This window comes from Gorilla gorilla, chromosome 10 (genome assembly GCF_029281585.2).
Source record: "Gorilla gorilla gorilla isolate KB3781 chromosome 10, NHGRI_mGorGor1-v2.1_pri, whole genome shotgun sequence".
NCBI lineage: Eukaryota > Metazoa > Chordata > Mammalia > Primates > Hominidae > Gorilla > Gorilla gorilla.
In genome coordinates, this window is record NC_073234.2 from 49,355,546 (window position 1) to 49,376,666 (window position 21,121).

General features: G+C 44.8%; 1 protein-coding gene and 1 non-coding gene across 3 annotated transcripts in view; both read right to left on the reverse strand.

Moving 5' to 3' along the window:
* Positions 1-21,121, reverse strand: part of ACVR1B (activin A receptor type 1B) — a 45,423-nt gene that overhangs the window by 6,480 nt on the left and 17,822 nt on the right. The window contains exons 2-8 of one of the 2 annotated variants that reach the window (XM_031000655.3): positions 15,098-15,337; positions 14,025-14,273; positions 9,372-9,602; positions 7,764-7,886; positions 6,407-6,574; positions 5,232-5,388; positions 3,637-3,761 (exon numbers count right to left, since the gene is read on the reverse strand). In XM_031000655.3, the coding sequence (XP_030856515.1) occupies positions 3,637-3,761; positions 5,232-5,388; positions 6,407-6,574; positions 7,764-7,886; positions 9,372-9,602; positions 14,025-14,273; positions 15,098-15,337 (1,293 nt within the window). The remainder of the gene's footprint in view (positions 1-3,636; positions 3,762-5,231; positions 5,389-6,406; positions 6,575-7,763; positions 7,887-9,371; positions 9,603-14,024; positions 14,274-15,097; positions 15,338-21,121) is intronic. The other variant, XM_031000654.3, reaches the window with a different exon arrangement.
* LOC115930399 (U6 spliceosomal RNA) lies at positions 2,817-2,923 on the reverse strand. The gene has a single exon (XR_004067024.1). It is a non-coding gene; the product is annotated as a U6 spliceosomal RNA (small nuclear RNA).

The following is a 21,121-nucleotide window of genomic DNA, read 5'->3' on the forward strand; positions in this document are numbered from 1 at the left end:
GGGAGGCCGAGGTGGAAGGATTGCTTGAACACAGGAGTTCAAGACCAGCCTGGGCAACATGGCAAAACCCTTGTCTCCACAAAAAATACAAAAATTAGTAGGGCATGGTGGTGCACCTGTAGTCCCAAGCTACTCAGGAGGCTGGAGTGGAAGGTTCACCTGAGCCTGGAGAGGTGGTGGAGGCTACAGTGAGCTGTGATCACGCCACTGCACTCCAGCCTGGGTGACAGTGAGACTCTGTCTCAAAAAAAAAAAAAAAAAAAAAAGCATTAATTTTTTTTTTTTTTTTTTGAGAGTTTCACTCTTGTCACCCAGGCTGGAGTGCAATGGCGCAATCTCAGCTTAATGCAACTTCCACCTGCCAGGTACAAGTGATTCTTCTGCCTCAGCCTCCAAGTAGCTGGGATTACAGGGGCCTGCCACCACGCCTGGCTAATTTTTGTATTTTTAGTAGAGACGGGGTTTCACCATGTTGGCCAAGCTGGTCTTGAACTCCTGACCTCGGGTGATCTGCCTGCCTCAGCCTCCCAAAGTGCTGGGATTACAGGTGCGAGCCACCGTACCTGACCCCTAATGTTCATTTTTTTTTTTTCTTTTTTGAGACGGAGTCTCCACCGTTGCCCAGGCTGGAGTGCAGTGGCACGATCTCAGCTTGCTGCAACCTCCACTTCCTTGGTTCACGTGATTCTCCTTCCTCAGCCTCCCAAGTAGCTGGGACTACAGGCGTACACTACCACACCTGGCAATTTTTTTGTATTTTTAGTACAGACGGGGTTTCACTATGTTGGCCAGACTGGTCGCAAACTCCTGACCTTGTGATCAGCCCACCTCGGCCTCCAAAAGTGCTGAGATTACAGGCATGAGCCACCGCGCCCGGCCTAATGTTCATTTTTTAAAGTGTGGTAATAGCACTGCATTTTTTTAAGTCCTCATCTTTAAGAACTACAAACTTAGAAAGATTTTCCATAATAAAAAGATAGTTTTAAAAAGCCAATTTAGGCCAGGCACAGTGGCTCACGCCTATAATCCTAGCACTTTGGGAGGCTAAGGCAGGTGGACCACCTGAGGTCAGGAGTTTGAGACCAGCCTGGCCAACACAATGAAGCCCCATCTCTACTAAAAACAGAAAAATCAGCCGGGAGTGGTGGTGGGCACCTGTAATCCCAGCTACTCGGGAGGCTGAGGCAGGAGACTGGTTTGAACCCAAGAGGCGGAGGTTGCAGTGAGCTAAGATTGTGCCATGGCACTACAGCCTGGGTGACAAAGAGAAACCCTCTCTCAAAAAAATAAAAATAAAAAGCCAATTAATTTTTCTCAAGCCCTTTTCCAGAAAAAGAAAAACAAAACAAAAAAACCCTGCTGTCTTGAGCTAATGAGACAATTTTTTTTCTTTTAAGTAGAGATGGAGTCTCTCCTACCTCAACCTCCTGAGTAGCTGAGATTACAGGCGCCCGCCACTACACCCGGCTAATTTTTGTATTTTTAGTAGAGATAGGGCTTCACATTGGCCAGGCTGGTCTCGAACTCCCAGGTGATCCGCCCACCTTGGCCTCCCAAAGTGCTGGGATTACAGGCGTGAGCCACCATGCCTGGCCTTTATGTCTGGCTAATTTTTTTATTTTTGTAAAGATAGAGTTTCACCATGTAGCCCGAGCTGGTCTCGAACTCCTGGCCTCAGGTAATCAGCCCACCCTGGCCTCTCAAAGTGCTGGGATTACAGGTGTGACACAGTGCCCAGCCTGGGAAATATTTTTAAATAGAGAATTGGACTTGGTAATTATCTAAGGGGTAGTTACAGGCTTAAGCCCTGGCCTCAGCCTGTCCGAGTCTGAACCCTTGTTTACTAAAATAGTTATGTGACCTTAGACAAATTTCCTAACTTCTCTGTGACTCATTTTCTTCATCTGTAAAATGGCGATGATAATAGCACCTACTTATTATTTACTTGTAGTAGTAAAGATTAAATGAGCTTATACATAGCAAGTGGTGAATAAATGTTAGCATTATTATATATTTAGCCTCAATTTCTGGATGTCATAAGAAGAAATAAACTTATTCACAGTTTAAGACCTGTGTGACCAGATTTTTCTTAGTTTGTTTGTTTGTTTTTTCTTTGAGATGGAGTCTCGCTCTGTTGCAAGGCTGCAATGCAGTGGCTCGATCTTGGCTCACTGCAACCTCTGCCTCCAGGGTTCAAGCATTCTCCTGCCTCAGCCTCCCAAGTAGCTGGGACTACGGGCGTGCACCACCATGCCCTGCTAATTTTTGTATTTTTAGTAGAGACAGGGTTTCACCATGTTGGCCAGGATGGTCTCGATCTCTTGACCTCGTGATCCGCCTGCCTTGGCCTCCCAAAGTGCTGGGGATTACAAGCGTGAGCCACTGCGCCTGGCCTCTTAGTCTGTTTTACTGCATATACTGATCAAAATTTAAGAGGTCCAATTCCATGAATACTACCTGGGCACTATTTCCATAATTTGGATTTTACCAAACATGTCATAAATGGAAGCTGGAAAAGGGTATTAATATACAAAACAGTTCTGCTGGAAGACTTGTCATATTTTTTGTAGATTAGATTTTTTTAATTTTTAATTTTTGTGGGAACACAGTAGATGTATATACTTATGGGGTACATGAGATGTTTTGATTATTATGCAATGCATAATAATCACATCAGGGAAAATGGGATATCCATCCTTTCAAGCATTTACACTGTGTTACAAACAATCCAATTATATTCTTTCAGTTATTTTAAAATGTACAATTACATTATTGACTATAGTCACCCTGTGGTGCTATCAAATACTAGGTCTTTAAAAAATATGGAACGCTTCAGGAATTTGCATGTCATCCTTGCGCAGGGGCCATGCTAACCTTCTCTGTATTGTTCCAATTTTAGTATATGTGCTGGCGAAGTGAGCACCACCAGTTCTTTTTTTCAATCACTTTCACTGCCCTGGAATCTCTTATATCACAGATAAATGGCTGAGAGTAGGGCTCTAGAGGTCCTGGAACTTGATCATGTGGCAGAATATATGGAAATTATCATAAAATACTGATATACTAAGTTGACAATAAAAAGTGTTTCTGCTAAATCTGATACTATTTCTTACTGGATTCTGTCATGAATAAGAAGCTGCAAATGCCAACAATTTTTAACTATGGGAGAAAAAACTCACTTTTAAGAAAAATCTATGCACTTTTATAAATTTAGAAATTAGCACTATTATTTTAACAATGAAACAGCAGGGTTTCCCATGAATGTGGCTTGGGAGCCACCGCGTTAGAATATACTGCTTCTGATGTGAAGGAGACCACTGCATGAATCCCGTGCTATTTGCACCGGAGCACTCCCCGCCACGGACTAATAAAACAATGTTAGTTTGTTTATAAAGCCAAACGAGCCTTCAGAATGGTTACCATAACACACAACGCTATTCAACAAACTGATCCCTGAAGAATAAACGCACCCTAAGCACAGCTACCTCCACACCTTTGATGGCAACTTTAACAATGATTCAGGCTCTGGCAACAGGCATCCAACAGGTTGTAAAAAGAAAGGGGGCAGTAAAACAGCTTTGGGTGATCCAGCATCCTGGAATGGGAGGTAGGAGCAAAGGCAAAAAAGAAAGGTACCTCCAGAATTGCATCTTCGAGCAATCTCCCAATATACAAGCCCGAGGGCATAAATATCAGCACATTTAAAGGAGTCAAAGTGTTTCATATTAATGGTTTCATCAAGTACTTCAGGGGCCATGTATCTGCAATAGCAAAACAAACATGGTCACGCACAGAAAATGATGACTGCTCTCTTTAAATCAAAGTATTGATTCAGGAGCCCTCTGAATGTGGAAGAGTTATCACCCTGATAAAGTCCCTTGGGGCAGAAGAAGTGTACACATCTCTTCATTGCAAACTCCCATGTTTTAAATTTGATTCTAAATACTTCAGCACAGATTTGGCAATACCAGGTTACTCTGATGTGTATCTCTATTTTTAACCATCAAGATTTGTTTATTTGGCCAGGTGCGGTGGCTCACGCCTGTAATCCCAGCACTTTGGGAGGCCAAGGTGGGCGGATCACCTGAGGGCAGGAGTTGGAGACCAGCCTGGCCAACATCGCGAAACCCCATCTCTATTAAAAATACAAAAAATTAGCCAGGCATGGTGGCAGGCGCCTGTAATCCCAGCTACTCGGGAGGCTGAGGCAGGAGAATCACTTGAACCCGGGAGGCGGAGGCTGCAGTGAGCCATAATTGTGCCATTGCACTCCAGCTTGGGCAACAAGAGCGAAACTCCATCTCAAAAAAACAGAGAGAGAGTAAAGATTTGTTTATTTGAAGCATGTTTTGACTTCTTGGCAGAAGTACTTGTAATGTGGGTCACAGGGGCAGTAACAGTACATAATATTTGGTTGACACCAGGGTCTTTCACTTTATTGAATGTAGTCACAGTGATGGGTTGAGCTTAAGTTTCATTCCGAACTGCTTTTGTTATCTTACCTGACTATAGATATATCAAAATTAATTCTAGAGGTGGTCAGTGGCACCCTTAATGACTCTGAGTAGTAATTATGAGTAATTACTATGATTCCAGCCACCCCAGCCCCCACAATAAATCAGGGGATAATCTTAATTAAATTCATTTAGATTCAGCAGATTTCCACCTCTTCCACTCTATTAAAAGGCAGTCCCATTTCCAACTCATGAAGTCAATTTGCAATCACAGCTCCTTACTTCTTACCTCACTTCTGCATGAAGTGGGAAGCAGGCCCATAATCTTGAAGGGTGCCCCAAATCTCTATCCTGGGTTACCTCTGCTATAGTTTGGCAAATCTGGTCTCCAGTCCCTAAGCACATGCTCCCTGCCTCCTTCACAGCTCTCTGCACAGGAGATGACAGTGTTTTCCCTCTTTCCCGAGCCACACCTGTTGCCTGCTATCCTTCTAAATCCTGCTCTAGATTGTCCTTCTCTACCCTCCGACCTTAATACCACCAACACCAATGTGCATACAGTTTATGGAGCTGTGCTCTTAGCACTTGTATCTGTTAGATGCAGTGATGCAACTTTCCAATGTGGGGAGTGCATGTTCAATTCAACTTTCAGTGGGCTGAGAGCAAGGTCCTCGCCTCCTTTTTCGACACCTCCTTCTCCTGCGCATATGGGAAACGGCACAGATGGGATACTCAGTAGAAGCTGCTTAGCAAGGGCAGAGTCCCAGGCCCTCCTACCGTTTGGTCCCCACCCTCTGATTCGGGGCAATGTCAATGGTGTCAGTGACTGCATCGTGACGGACAGCCAGGCCCAGGTCTGCTATGGCACACATGCCATTTTTCTTCACCAGAATGTTCTTTGACTTTAAGTCTCGATGAGCAATTCCAGGCTTCCCTGGCAGAGAAAAAAACAGGGATCTTTACAAAGAGATGATATAAATGTTAAAAGCTAGACTATGCAGCCAGACTGTATAGGTTTGAGTCCTGGCTTTGCCTCCTGCTAATCCAGTGACCCTGGAAAAGTGACTTTAGCCCTCTGTACCTCAGTCTTCTCATCCATAAAATCAGAATGACAGTACTTATTTCATGGGACTGTTGTGAGGATTAAATGCATTCATGTAGCTAAGACCATAGAAGGAATGTGTATTTAGCTAATATTTGTATTAATATTTACTACTACTACTCGCCTTCCCTGAGCAAATATGCTCAGGTACAGAAGTGCTGAGGGACTGAAGGGAAGTTGCTGCAATGCCTAGTTCTCAGAAGGAAACAGGCCCGATGATGAGAACTGGCACCGCACAGGCTATAGGAACAGGATCCAACTTTCATGGGTGATTTTCCATTGTGGCCCTGGTCAACCAGGCATCAGGGATCACACCTGCCATTGTGACAAGACCCAGGATCTCCCAAAGAGCCGACATGATAATCAACAAGTAGCAGAGCTTCAGGTCTTCTTCCCCCAGGAAAACCTTCCCAGATTAGTAAGACCCAGCATCTAATCCACCAAGTGGCCTTTAAGCCAGCTGTCCCCATCAATGAACATGGAAATCACTAAACTGATGTTCCCAGTACACTGGTTTATCTTTTTAGTTCCATTTTTTCTCATGTCTATTGTGGGATTCTAAGATGATTACTCCTTCATAACAAATGACTATGTCAAGCCACTGATTGACAAGTAGCTGAATATTGATATTATAGGGTTCCTGAGGGAGTTCTAAAGACAGAGGTGAAGGGAACACCCTGTAGATACCTCACTTAAGTGAAGCTCAAACCTCCTTTCCTTTAAATTAAACTAGAGTTCCTGAGGTCCAGCCCCAACTTCCTCAGTAAAAAGGAATTCTAGGAACTAAATCAGGACACTGCGGACCTTTCATGCCTACACCACTTCGCCGCTCCTGCGCTAGTCCACTCACCTTGGGTGCCCACGATCTCCATGTGCAGGTGTGCCAGCCCACTAGCAGCAGACAAGGCCAGCTTAATCATCCCCTCAATTGTCACTGTGTACCGGTTCAGATAATCAAACAGGGACCCGTGCTCATGATAGTCAGAAACAAGCCACAGCTGTGTCCAGGTGCCATTATCTGCAGAGAACCACAGATGAGTCCCAGAAAAAGCGTAACTATCAGCAAAACAGTGAAGGTTGGTAAGGATGAGTGTATACAACACAAAATCAGGTTAGACTCCTGAATTCACATTTCCCACCTCCACGCCCCCTGAAGCCCCATCTAGCATCCTTTCATTTATAGTGGTCTACCAGTTTGGGACCTCAGTAAGGACAGGGGAACACCATTTCTTTCTTAGGACTGCTCCTGATTTCTTTTAGGTGAGCTGTAGGATTCTGAACATTATGTCAAATTTGAAATGTGAGGTACTCAGGAAAGAGGAGGCATATGCTTGGGGAAGGTAACAGCTATCACCAGCTTTGTTGTGCAGCACTGCTTTGATCCTGACCAAGACTTGCTCATCTGCACGGGAGAACCACAATGAGCTGGATCTACCACCATCAAACAGGAAAGCCTTGGAGGGCCTCCTGTGTCCCAGCGACCCTCTGAACACAGCCCAAACACAGCACCTGTCTCATCTGTAATGTTTCTTTTCAGTCTGTTGTTCTTACCAGGCTATGATATCTCTGTGAGTAGGAAAGATCTCCTTTATGGATTATTGGATTCCAGGCCAAAAAATGCTTTTCAGTGCATGAATAGCCCACTTCCAAGTATTCCCAGAAAGGCATCTCATCCTTCAGAGGAGCAATGGAAGGTAGACTGCATACACTTTATTTTCTCTTTTACACTAGGGACAGCAGGAAGGAGGAGAGCAGGAAGAGGGAGAAAAAGAAACACCAAAGCCAGGAATCGAATTAAGCCATGCCGTTGTCAATTGGAAGACTGGAAATTGAGTTGAAATCTCCAAAATTCCAGGCTGGCACTGATTCCAGGGCACCATACTATATATACCCCATGTTAAAAAGGCAAGAACGAGGGAGTCCGATTGTTTCCCTTCCCTGGCCTTAATGTGGGTTTTGAAAGCCAGATCCCTACTCACACAAGCTGCCAGAATCAATAAAGGGATGGATCCTGGAAACACACATCTTGGCTTCTCTTATCACAAACAAGGGGCCCACCCAACACACTGCTTCTCACACTCTAACCAGCCCCAAAGTCCTGAGGACCCTGCTAACAAGTTTGAAGAGAAGACATGATTTGATCCTTTTAAAACATATAAGATTTAAATTTTATCAAAAGGTGATAGTTTTAAAAAGGAATAGCTTACTCAGTGGGAATAAAAATCTTGCTCTTCCCCTTCCTCCCTTGTATTGGAGTCTAAGGCTCCTCAGCTTGGGGGCAGCAGAGACCATTACAACTTCCCACAGCAATGTGAGGAATGAGCAGTCTGCTGTTGTTTCAGGAATGAAAAACAAATAGCATCTTCTGTAGGCTTTGTAGACACTAACTTCTAAATTGCACCATGCCACAGGAGCAAGTCATGTCACAACTGCTAGAGAGACCCTTCCACAATGTGAACCAGCCACTCACAGCATCCTCTCTGTGCTCCGGGTGCCACTACCTGTCCACGTGTCTGTCCCCTTCTTCCTGGGAGCTCTGTGAGGGGAGGGACTGTGTCTTGCTCTTATGTGTGATGGTCCAAGCAGCCAGCAGAGGTCTGGCCCACAGCAGTCAATAAATGTTATAGAATTAATGAATGAAATTTTAATTACTACCCACTATCTTCAGAATGGAATACAATCCTCTCAAAAAGGCCCCTCATAATCTGGCCTCTGCCTCCCTCTCCACCCACAGCCATCCAAGTTACTTGCTGGGCCCCAAACCTCACCTTCGCACATGTCTGCAGTGCCCTTCCCTGCAAGGAAGGTTTTTCTTCCTGACCAGTTCTTGCCACCTTTGTCTCAACTGGGCTCAGGTGCGAGTCAGCCCCAATCAGTGCTCAACAGAACAACTCGTGTTTACCTCCTCTAATCACCCTTACTCGTCATCCTTTGCTAGTCAGTGAGGTCCTCAAACATAGGGAGGTGCCTGGCACATAAGAGATTCAAAAACTAAAGCAATAAAAGGGAGAGGAAGAAGGAAAGAATCCTCAGGGACAGGACTGACCAAGAGCAGAGTCCGAAGGCGACACTTCGTGGACTACAGGCTTTTCTGTCATTATCCTCCTTGCCAGGGTTGAGGCCGCAATTCCTCATCCTAGTGATTTTCTTTTTTTCTTTTTTTTTTGAGATGGAGTCTCGCTCTGTCGCCCAGGCTGGAGTGCAGTGGCACGACCTCAGCTCACTGCAACCTCCAGCTCACTGCAACCTCCGCCTCCTGGGTTCAAGCAATTCTCCTGCCTCAGCCTCCTGAATAGCTGGGATTACAGGTAGGTGTCACCGTGGCCAGCTCATTTTTGTATTTTTAGTAGAGATGGGGTTTTGCCATGTTGGCCAGGCTGGTCACGAACTCCTGACCTCAAGTGATCTGCCTGCCTCGGCCTCCCAAAGTGCTAGGATTACATGCGTGAGCCACCGCGCCCAGCCCATCCTAGTGATTTTCAAAATAAGCTTACGGAACCCCCTGCAGGAACTACAATGGAGGTGGGTTTGGGGGAGTGGAGAAAGAGAAATTGAGCAGGTAGGGTGAGGGGATGTATCTTGTTTATCTGAGTAAGAACCGCTTGTTTATTTGCTTGATAACCTGGATTTTTGTATAAGCTTTTCATGGAATAAAAGGCTCCACACTTTAAGGAAAGCATGGAAACCTTGACCTTACTCAAGTTTTCTTTCTACGGGTTACAATGATGAAGGCAAACAGAGCTGTGCACCCCATAGCTATGCACTTTCTCTAGCATCCTCTATCTGGGAATGCTGTATCCAAGCCCAGCCCTTACCTTTATTGTCAGCGGCAATAAATCCAAGGATGTTTTCATGGCGCAGCATGACCGTCTGGTATATCTCTGCTTCCCTGAACCAAGACCGTTCTTCACGAGAAGAGAATATTTTCACAGCCACATCACCACCCCTCCAGCGGCCCCGCCATACTTCCCCAAACCGACCCTTGCCAATAATCTCTTGTAAAACGATGGTTCGGGCCACTGTGCGCTGGACAAAGAGGGGTAACCCTGTGGACCAAAGAATAGGAAGAAACCTGACATTGCAAATTTGACAAATTTTCCAACTCCCACACTAATTGGCAAAACGGAAACACCCTTAACATGGTGTCTTCATCCTACGCTGGTCCATTAACCATGGAGAGCTGCTGCTGCCCATACACATTTCTAGGTAATCTACCAGAGGGCTGAGCCAGGCGGAGAGATGGGGAAAGAGTGAACACAAACAGGAAACGTGTATGATTAGCTACTCCTTATCTAGGCAATTTCTCCTCTCAGTAAGCACGGATGATAGATTTGAATGTAAATGTTTGACCAGATTTACCAACTCTTCAGCCAGCCACCTGTGGGCCGATCCACCCACATCTGCTTTATTTTGGTGGAGGAAGGAAAGAGGGCAGAGAACATGAAAGTGTGGGCTCATGTGCTGGGGGCCACCTTCTGGCTGTTCTGCTTATTAGCCACTAGAGGGCAGGGCAGTGCTGTGCGGCCCATGGGTTCCCATCTCCAAAGAGAGCAATGCTCTGCTCACAAACGAACTCCAGATGTAGAATGGAGGACTATCTATGTTTAGTCTAAGATTAACTTTACCGTCTTTATAAAACTCAACATTGCTTCATTTGACTCATTCAATGTATCTCTATATATCCAATCACCCTTACCATCACAAGTGACTCTTAACTGTCTTACTCCCACCCCCAATCAAATAATTAATACATTATTAATCCCTAGGTCTGGTAGATGGGAACTACCATTTACTGCATGCTTACTATGCATTAGGCTCCATGCTAAGGGCTTTACATAAATTATCTCACTTCCCCAAACCACCTGGAAGGTAAGGCGCTGTTATCATCCCCATTTTATAAACAAGAAAACTAAGGCTCAAAGAGGAGGTTATGTAATATTCAAATTCATACAAGCAGTAAGTGGCAAAGCAGGGCTTAAAATCTAGGACTGTCTGACTCTATAATCTATGCTTTTAATGACAACAGTATAGAACCACCAAAATGTTTCTCAAATTAGCCCCCGCCTCTCCATCTCCGTCCGCCTGTCCTACTTTTGGACCTTCTCTAAAAGACTTCTAACAGGTCTTTTGCCTCCCATCTCAGCCTGCTCTTGCCCTGTGCACCCACACACACCCCGCCACACCCCACCCTTCCCAACAGAAGGCTGGTAGTGAATGAATTCATTCTCCACACCACTGCCAGAATTCCTTCCAAAGGAAAAAATGAACATTTATCCCACATGGAAACTTTCAGTAGAAGCCCCTTACCTAGAAGATAAAGGTCAGCCCTCAAGATCCTGTACACCTGGGGCAGCCTGACGTCCCCCTGCTTCCCCAGCACAAGCACATCATGCTGGTCTCCTCATCATAAAAGTTCTTTAAACATACAATGGACCTTCATGCCTTTGTCTTTTTACTCAAGGTATTTTCATTGGCCTGGAATGTTCTTTGCCCTCTCGCCTCTCTTAAAAATTCCAACTCATTCTTCAAGACTCCTTTTTTTTTTTTTTTTTTTGAGATGGTGTCTCGCTCTGTCACCCAGGCTGGAATGCAACGGTATGATTTTGGCTCACTGCAACCTCCACCTCCTAGGTTCATGTGATTCTCCTGCCTCAGCCTTCTGAGTAGCTGGGATTACAGGTGCCCGCCACCACACCCAGCTAATTTTTGTATTTTTAGTAGAGATGGCGGTTTCATCATGTTAGTCAGGCTGGTCTTGAACTCCTGACCTGAGGTGATCTACCCGCCTCGGCCTCCCAAAGTGCTGGGATTACAGGTGTGAGCCACCGTGCCCGGCCTTTTTTTTTTTTTTGAGACGGAGCTTTGCTCTTGCTGCCCAGGCTGGAGTGCAATGGCATGATCTGGGCTCACTGCAACCTCTGCCTCCTGGGTTCAAGCAATTCTCCTGCCTCAGCTTCCCAAGTAGCTGGAATTATAGGCGTGTGCCACTACACCCGGCTAATTTTTTGTACTTAGTAGAGACGAGGTTTCACCATGTTAGTCAGGCTGGTCTCGAACTTTTGACCTCATGTGATCTGCCCACCCCAGCCTCCCAAAGTGCTGGGATCACAGGTGTGGCTGCCTGGCCTCAAGACTCCTTTAAATGTTCCCTCCTCTGTGAGACTCTTCCCAACAATTCCTGTCTCTCTGATCCAACCCTGGGTCAGCCTTTTCTTTTTTTTTTTTTTTTGAGACGGAGTCTCGCTCTGTTGCCCAGGCTGGAGTGCAGTGGCGTGATCTTGGCTCACTGCAAGCTCCACCTCCCAGGTTCACACCATTCTCCTGCCTCAGCCTCTTGAGTAGCTGGGACTACAGGCGCCCGCCACCACGCCCGGCTAATTTTTTGTATTTTTAGTAGAGACAGGGTTTCACTATGTTAGCCAGGATGGTCTGGATCTCCTCTGACCTCATGATCCGCCCACCTCAGCCTCCCAAAGTGCTGGGATTACAGGCGTGAGCCACCGTGCCTGGCCGGGTCAGCCTCTTTCTAATCTGTTTAAAACCATATCACCCAGAAGGTATTCAGTATATACTTGTTTAAATGAATTGAAAGTCATATGAGCAGCATGGACTTATTACTTTAAAAACCACATTATTAGAAACCTAACACCTTGGAAGCTCTGCATATTCTGAATGAAGAATATACTAAACCACCCAGAGGGAAATAGTTATTAACCATTTTACCACAGATGACTAAACAACTACCATGGCCCTTCCCTTGTTTCAGCTGGTCTGGGTCTTAAAAAGACTTTGGAAAACCCAATCTACCCTCCTCTAGCAGCAAATCAGTTTCCACAGTCAGCCAGGAGGTTCTAACCACTGCCCTACCTCTTTCAACAAGGAACAAGCCCTAGATTTTTGCTGTTTCTAAAAATATGCAGCTTTTAAATATATCCATCATTTTGGTGCTCTCTACTGCAGAGCTTAATAAAAGCAAAGCCACTGAAATTCAGGAGATGTCACAGCTCAAAGTACTCCCGTGTCAAGCAGAATGTCTGGGCATGACTGATGGCATAATTTCCCCACAGAACAACAGTCTTGTCCCACGTCAAGGAAACATACATAAAAACACGCAAAGTTCTCACAAATAAGATCCTCTGCGTTTTAGCTAGCATGGCAACAGTGATCTTTGTGGATGTTTTTTTTCTTTTTTAAGAATGGACTTGAAGCCAAGAATTTGAGACCAGCCTGGGCAACAAAGTGAAACCTTCCACAAAAAAAAAAAAAAAAAATTGCCAGGCTTGGTGGCACATGCCTGACCTCTCAGCTACTCAGGAGACTAAGGTGGAGGATCTCTTGAGCCCAGGAGGTTGAGGCTGCAGTCAGCTGTGATTGCACAATGGCATTGAAGCCTGGGCAACAACAGAGCGAGACCGTATCCTAAAAAAAACAAAAAAAAAAGGAATGCAATACCATTGTCACAAAAATAATGGTTTATCATCATTAAAAAAATTCTTTGCGAGGCGGGCGGATCACTTGAGGTCAAGAACACAAGACCAGCCTGGCTGATGTGGCGAAACCTTGTCTCTACTAAAAATACAAAAATTAGCCGCCGTGGTGGCGCATGCCTGTAATCCCAGCTACTCAGGAGGCTGAGGCAGGAGAATCACTTGAACCAGGCAGGCAGAGGTTTCAGAGAGCGGAAATTGCGCCACTGCACTCCTGCCTGGGAAACAGAGCAAGACTCTGTTTCTAAATAAATAAATACATAAATAAGTAAAAAAATTCTTTTGCATTCATGTTCACATTTAATAGCTAGCTGAGCTATACCCTGAGACCTAAACAACCCCAAGCTCCTTTATCTTAAATTCTCGTCTTATGCCAAGGTCCAGTGTTTGGTTCATTTCCCTCATCTGAGAAAGACTTGGTCAACAAAAGGCAGTACAGGAAATAGTGCTGATGCTATGCTGGAGGCCCACACTGCCTTTATTTTCACCCCCACCAAAAACCCTTGGGCAACTGGTACAAGTCAATGATTCACCAAATCCCAACTCTAAGCTTTACTGGATGTCCTTAAACTCCCCTTGTGGTTGCTCAGAGATCAATGATTAGCTGTCACCACCTCACAGGAATCTGGCACACTCCTGTTTCTCAAAAGGGGCCCTGAAATTGAGCACTCCACTGCTCAGGTGGAACCAGCTGAATTTTAATATATGTACGTACAGTTGCAAAGCTTAGAGAGGAAGGACTTCTGTAGTGGATAATTGTGTACTAGACCTTGGGAATCCCACGGAATGAGAGATTTTCTGTGAACCCATTATCTTATCTTATTACACGTCAGACTCCAAAAGAAGAGGAACTAGGAAACCAAATGACTCAGTGCTGGTAGAAACAAATGCAGGGCCCCCAGCCTTCTCTATAAGCACTCTATCCTGCTGGGAAACTGATGAAAGCCAACCACAGACACGATGCCCTGGAGAACTCGGTACCTGAGCCAGACCCTGAGGTGGAGAGATCGTAGACAAGATCCTGGAGCGTCTTGTCTTTGGAGAGACACATCTCACATGAGGGATCTTCCATGTCCAGTCTCTGGCGGTTGTGATAGACACGCTGATGATAGTTAATGACAAGGAAAACAATGATGATGATGAGGAACAGGAGGAACACCGGGCCGGCGATGATGCCTACCAGCTCCACCGGGCCCCACATGGATGGGTGCTCAGGCTCCTTGAGGTGACCTGAGTCAAGTGAGAGAGGAGAGGGAAAGAATGAGAAGTAAAAACAAGGGAAAGAGTAAAAACACCTCCCTCAAAGTGAAGAGTGAAAAAGACCCCTTTCCCTGTCGATGTGTTCAGGCTCCCTTGATCTCTCTGATCTTCCTGGGCTAGTCTTGTCTGCCTAGATGCTCTCAAATGCCCAACTTCTTTAGTTAAGGCACCTCTTTCCACAGTCAAACCCACAACCCACTTTGTCATCTCACACATTTCGTGGTACTATCCCTGCCTCAGGCCCCTACACAGATGCCTGTTTCTGCTCTTTAACTTCCCACAGCTCCTCTAAGCTCTGCTTTAGTTTCTCTCCTTTTCCTGTGGGCTCCACAGTAATGCCTCCTGAATGGTAGACTTGCAAAAGGGTGGTATGTGGTGTTTCTCAGCTTTGGTCACTGGCCTTTTCCTATTCTGGTCCCTCCTCACATCTAACCATCATCCTCCCTTGAGGAGTCACCTTTGCTCGGCTCTGGGGCCATCTCTTTCTGCATCAGTCCCACATCCTCCCGTGGGGATCCCTGCCTGGTTCTTCCACTCCTCACCGCTGCCTATGGCTGCTAAGCCGCTACTCTAAACACTGCGGGCACCTCTGGGACTAACTTGAAAATCTGCTTCCTCACCCTCTAATCTACAAAAGCAACTGCTGAGAAACCCCAGCCTTTGTCACCTTGGGGAACATCCAAAAGGCATCTTTATCGTCAAACCAAGTGAGTGGGCAAGAGTAGAAAAAAATGAAATGACGGGGTACCCTATCTCCAAGCTGAGCCACTAGCCCAACAAGGGCATGCACTCACCACTGGGCACCCTCAAGTCGATCCTGTTGCAGTAGTCAGTGTAGCAACAGTGGGTGTTGCGCAGGTCCTCCGAGCTCAGGCAGTAGAAGGGCTTCCCGGCAGGGACCAGCTCCACTTTGGGGATGCAGGTGCGCACATGGTGCTCCATCCCATCCAGATTGAAAATGGAAACCATGCAGGCCCCATCTGTCTCACACGTGTAGTTGGCCTGGAGGCAGCTGGTGCACGCACACAGCAGAGCTGCAGGAAATTGGGGAGCAGACATTGACATCGATGGTGAGATCTTTTGCAGGTCCTTTTCCAAACTTAGAATATAATCCCTTAGCATACTTGATGTTCCAAAACAGTTTTTATAGAGATGGGGCCAAAAAGATATCCTTAACTGAGCACAACTTCACCTGTTTAGCTCACAAACAAGGCTTCTGAAGCTCCACTATTATCCTCTAAGTGCTCTACTTTATGCCTGTGAGAGACAGAGGAACTACCTTTTCTTCAAATTGAGATGCCTGACAAGAGGAAAGCATCTTCCTTTTGGAGAATGTGGGGCTGCCCCCCACTTCATGCAGAGCCACCTAGGGTTCCTGGAGCTATCACCAGCCCTATCTCCCCCAGCAGGAACCAAGCACACCCACGGCTTCCTGCAGCAGGCATGCTCTCACACATTCTTTTGCTGCAATGCTTTTTTCCTGCCTAATTCTTACATATCCTTCAAAATTCAACTCAAATGTCACTTCTTTTGAAAAGCTTTCCCTGACCACTCCATTATCATCCTCCTGCCTTTAGAAGTCCAAGTCAGGTGCCCCTCTCATTCACGAGGGGCAAAAATATATCCTCCAAAGAGAACTTGAGAGCCTCCCTCATGAAGTTATTGTGAGAATTAAGCGAGATAATGCATTAAAAGTGCACAATACATTTAACCCATCCTGAAAGGCCCCTGGATAGCATGCACATGCATTCACGCATGAGTGTGTGCGCACACACACACACACACACAAATTTTTTTCAAACAGGCAGTGTACACAATCACCTCTGGGATTAATGAGTTTTGCTGGGTAAGTATCATACATAAGTGTGTCCCATTTGACAGGAAATTACTGCAAATGAATTTGGCGCCTCTGAAAGCCTCTTCAGCAGCCCTGGAATCTGAAATCCTTTATTTATTCAACTAACAAGAATAGCACAGACAGCAGCAGTTGGTTCTCCCCAACACTGTCTCCCATGAGACTAACCTAGCTCTGACCTCTTGGCATGGGCAGGAGTGTTGCTTTGCCCACTAGAACACTGAGGCTGGGGCTCGGAAGTGCTGAAGGAAGCACTCACACATTGGCGGGTGGAGGTGGTGGGGGCCCAACTGAGTCCCAGATCACACACTAAGTAAATACTATCTGGATAACAAGTGGGAATGCATTCACACTATGGCCCCTGGAGATGAGACACTTATGGGCAGTCCCATGAAAAGCCACCCTGTCATAACTCACCAATTTAGGCTGTACATAGTCTATCTTCGTCTCTTCCTCCAATATTCTGAAAGGCATCTCTTGGCTTTTCAAATCCAAAGACAGATTCTAAATATCTCAGTGCCCAACCCCTCCTTCCTTAGGCTTTCTATAAATGAGCCGATTCCTTGCTAGTCCCACCCGAGGAAACCAAGGAGGCAGCCCTGGCAGGTGGATAGACAGTGTAGACAGTGCAGATCTTCACTTATGGCCTGTTGTATTTTTTCACGTTTCATCAGATCCCTTTCTTCTGGGAGAAATTCCAAAACATGCAGCCTCTTGCTTCAGAGTTTGGGTAGTGTTATTTCTTAAAGGCAGAACATTTAAAGTAGGTGCCTATTAGACTACGATCCAAATCATAAAAGGGATTTTTAAAAGTAAATTTCTCCTGAATTTTTATTCTAACCCATTTAGACACAAAAAAGACTAAGGAATCGCTTCATTTTCCCTTCCAAATACCTTTGTTTGCTCCCTCTCTTATTCTTTCTGCTTTTACATTTACTTCTGAAACTCACAGAATACTTGATCCAAAGCTCTTTTACTCACACTGGAATCTTAAGAAAGCTAACTCCCATTCCCCTTTGTGGCAGTGGGGACATTCAGGCACTTTAAAAGGGGTTCTCTATGGAAAGCATACCTCTCAATATTTGTGTTGTGATGTCCAGCAAAGAGAACAACATTGGTTCTATTTTGGGAAGCAAGAAGGGAAAAGTAACAACTTCAAGAGAGGACTATTCTGAGCACAGTGAGACACAAGCCCAAACCCACAGTTGCCTTTCAGAAAAGCGCTCACTCCAGAGCCCACCAATTAGAGGGACTGAATAGTCAGGAGCCTCTGCTTCCAGATACTTATGCTTATTTCGTTAGTTCACAACCTCTTTCACAGTGATTCATTCTGGAGAACGAACACACCCACACGTGGCTCATTATTTTTGGGAAGTACTTAAACAATCTTGGTGTAAGACAGGAAAGAACAAAAGTGGTGAAATCTATGCTAGACAGGACGAACGGAACTGGGGGCTGGGCCGTGTGGGTTTGTGATAAGGCGCTGGGTGAGTCCCTGAGCCTATCTGGGCCTCAACTACCCAACCAGAAAACACCGTTTATCTTACAGAGATGGTAGGAAGATTAGCCAAGCAACTGCTAAGAGCTGCGGGTCCTCTGAGAAAGGCCACTCTACACATATCTATGTCTAATTACATATTTTACAGAGTGACAAGTCTGAAAAAGATATATTTTACAGATAACTACCACCGCTGCCCATACCCCTGAAAAGGTCAGAATTACCATCACTAGTAGCCACAGTGGGTATCATAGCAGGACAGGTCAGAAAGGCTCAAATGCCAGCTTTAATATTAACCACATGACCTTGAGCAAGGTATTAACCTTCTCGCACCCGTTTCCTAATCTGTAAATTGGGGCTGTTAATGTGCAGCGTTAGGCAATTTTGTTGCTGTGTGAACCTCACAGCGTGTACTTACACAAACTTAGATGGCATAGTCTAAGTGGTGTAGCCTCTTGCTTGCTCCTAGGCTAGAAACCTGTACAGTATGTAACTGTACTGAATACTGTAGGCAACTGTAACACAAGAATCATCTGTATCTAACATAGAAAAGGTGAAGTAAAAATACAGCATTATAATCTTATGGGACTACCATCATATAACAGTGTGGTCCATCACTGACCAAAATGCTGTTATACGGCACATGACTGTATTTCACAGGGCTATGTAAGAATTACAGAAGAAATATATACCTATTTCTTAGAGACAGGGTTTTGTTATGTTGCCCAAGCCGGACTCGAATTCCTGGGCTCAAGGGATCCTCCAGCCTCAGCTTCCTGAGTAGCTGGAACTACAAGCATGTGCCACCACACCGCCCAGCTAATATGTTTTTTAAAGTACTTAACAACTAGTAGATATTCAATAAATATTAATCCCCCCCTCAATGTAAAACCTAAAAACAAAACAAAAAACCACCACCCAAGTAAAAATGTGTCTCCTTAACCACTAATTAGGAAGTGGCAAGTTTCAGTAAGAAACTGCTGTTCAAGTTTCAGCTCTATCAGGAACTAGTTGCATGGCTTTGGGCAAGTCATTTAACCTCTTTGAACTTCATTAACCAGAAAGAAGGGATTGAACTATATGACCTCTAAAATCCTTTCCAGCTATGTTTGAATCTAGTTTTGTTTTTAAGTTCACACTGTTTGATCACTGACCCAACACTGGACAATTCTGCTCTGTTTTATATGTCTTTTCCTAAACATCTTTTAAAGATAGACATTTTGGCTAGCCTTCTGTTAACATTCATTTTCCACTGAAACAAAAGTGATAAATTATAAAAACATCTAAATTTACTGTAAACCTTAGTTCATTAAATCATGCACACTAAATTCAATTCTCTCTGAAAAACTAAATCTGGACTAATGATAACAGCCCCTTAGAATCTGTTTCATAGTGACTCATCAGGTTAAAAATTTTACACACCGTGTATATAAACAATACATACCTAAAACTCTCCTTATTCCAAGGCGGAAGAATTACGTAGTAGAAATAACACAACTCGGAAAACCAAATCACAGGAGTAACAAAATCACTCTACACATAAACAAGTTAGGAAGTGGTCAGAACAAAAGCCCTACTAGCATAGACTTTTGTCATTAACAAGTTAGTCAAATTTAAACTAAAGACAAAACCACCTTGGCAGGGTTTGAACACAGTTCCAAAGTATGATTGGAAGGTGGTTTGTGGTAGGATGTAAATGCAAATTTGATTCATGAGACAGGCTGTGTTTTCAGTAAGGCTGACAAGTCCCAACCTGGGCAGACTGTCTAGCTCCGTGTTATAGAGGCGCCTAACACAGCTGGAACTCAGAAAAGACAGGCCACTCAGTGACACCATGGCCCAGCTAAGAATTCTCAAAAACCGCCACACACGGTCAGATTCATGGCCATTTAGCCTAACATCCCGCCTCAGACCCTCACCAGGAGGGGTGTGGGAGTGTGCAGCATGATGGCGCCCCCTGTGAAAGGGAAGAGGCACAGCACACAACGTCTAAGTTTGTCCTAACAGATGAAGGTCCAGGAGTGCACCTAAAACTTTTTTGAAGCTATAGTAATTATGAATTTTAACTTAATTACTACTTGGGAATAATAAATTTCATAAATTTAGTACTGATTATGGAGCACTGTCCTGTTTAGGTACGCTAGAGATTTTCAAATTTCACCAGGCAACCTTCTAGTTCTGCCCTTACTCTTCGTGATTTTATGACTTGATCATAAACTGCTTCTCAGCACTCTTTCCAGATGAGATATTCACCAAACAGCCCCAAGTGATAAGAATAGCCTAATACAACCATGATTATTTTAATTATTCTTCCCTGGCCCTTATCCCAACCCTCTCCAGTATGGATAGAACAAAGACCATAACTCTACACAACTGTGATTGCAGGATCAGAGACATCAGTTTTATATTCAGGTAGGATGTTTTCAGTTTGTTTCCCATAAGAAAACACTGTGCAGAGCTACGCTGTGTTATTGTATCAAGAGTTTTCACTTTCATCCTCTCCTGTGATCCCCACAGGAACTCAGGAGCTGAGGCAGGTATAGCTGTCTCACTTTATGGATAGTAAAGCCTTGGAGAAGTTAGGGGCTCACAAGTGGTAAACCAGTAAAACGATGGAGCACATCTCCAACTCAGGTCTCCAGGGTCTAAGTTCGATCTTTTCCCCACAACACCACACAGCATTCTACCACACTCTTTCTGACAACACTTGGCACACAGAGCCAGCAGGGCCACGGCTACACTAGGAACACCTTCATGTGATCAGATTCAGCACCCTGCAAATATCATTCACATCACTCTCAACACATTCTTACCCTCCCCATATCAAATGCGCTATTGGTTTTCTGACCAAAGAGCCACACCACGTCTTCCTGCAGTTCATCTCCAGGGATTTAGTGTGTTACAGCCTGGGATAACAATGCCACTGGAAACCTCAAGGTTTCACCATGAATTCCTTACTTCATATTGGTGACTCTACCAATATTATAGAAGTGGTGCTTTATCCCTACTTTATTTTTTAAGACTTTTTAAAAAATTTTCTTAGAGACAGGGTCTTGCTATGTTGCCCAGGCTAGAGTGCAGTGGCTATTTACAGGTGCAGTCATAGCTCACTGCAGCCTCAAATTCATGGCCACACACGATCCCTTCTGCCTCAGCCTCCTCAGTAGTTAGGACTACAAGTATACCCCACCACGCTGGCTAAGATAGTTCTTTATACACAGTGTAAATTCCTTTAATCCCTTTGTGACTTTAAAATAACTACCTGTACAGACTTTATTAGGGTCTTTCAAAGTCCAGATCAAGTCTTTCTCTTTATTCACATGCATACTTACCTCTATAAAAAATTCCAATTAGCCTGCCTGGGCTTTAGAGAAACCATACTGCCACCTTCTCTCGAGTGGGTAGTATAATGTTTTCTTAGATTCAGTAGCCCACTTTTATTATAGGTCTCATCAGCATAGCAAC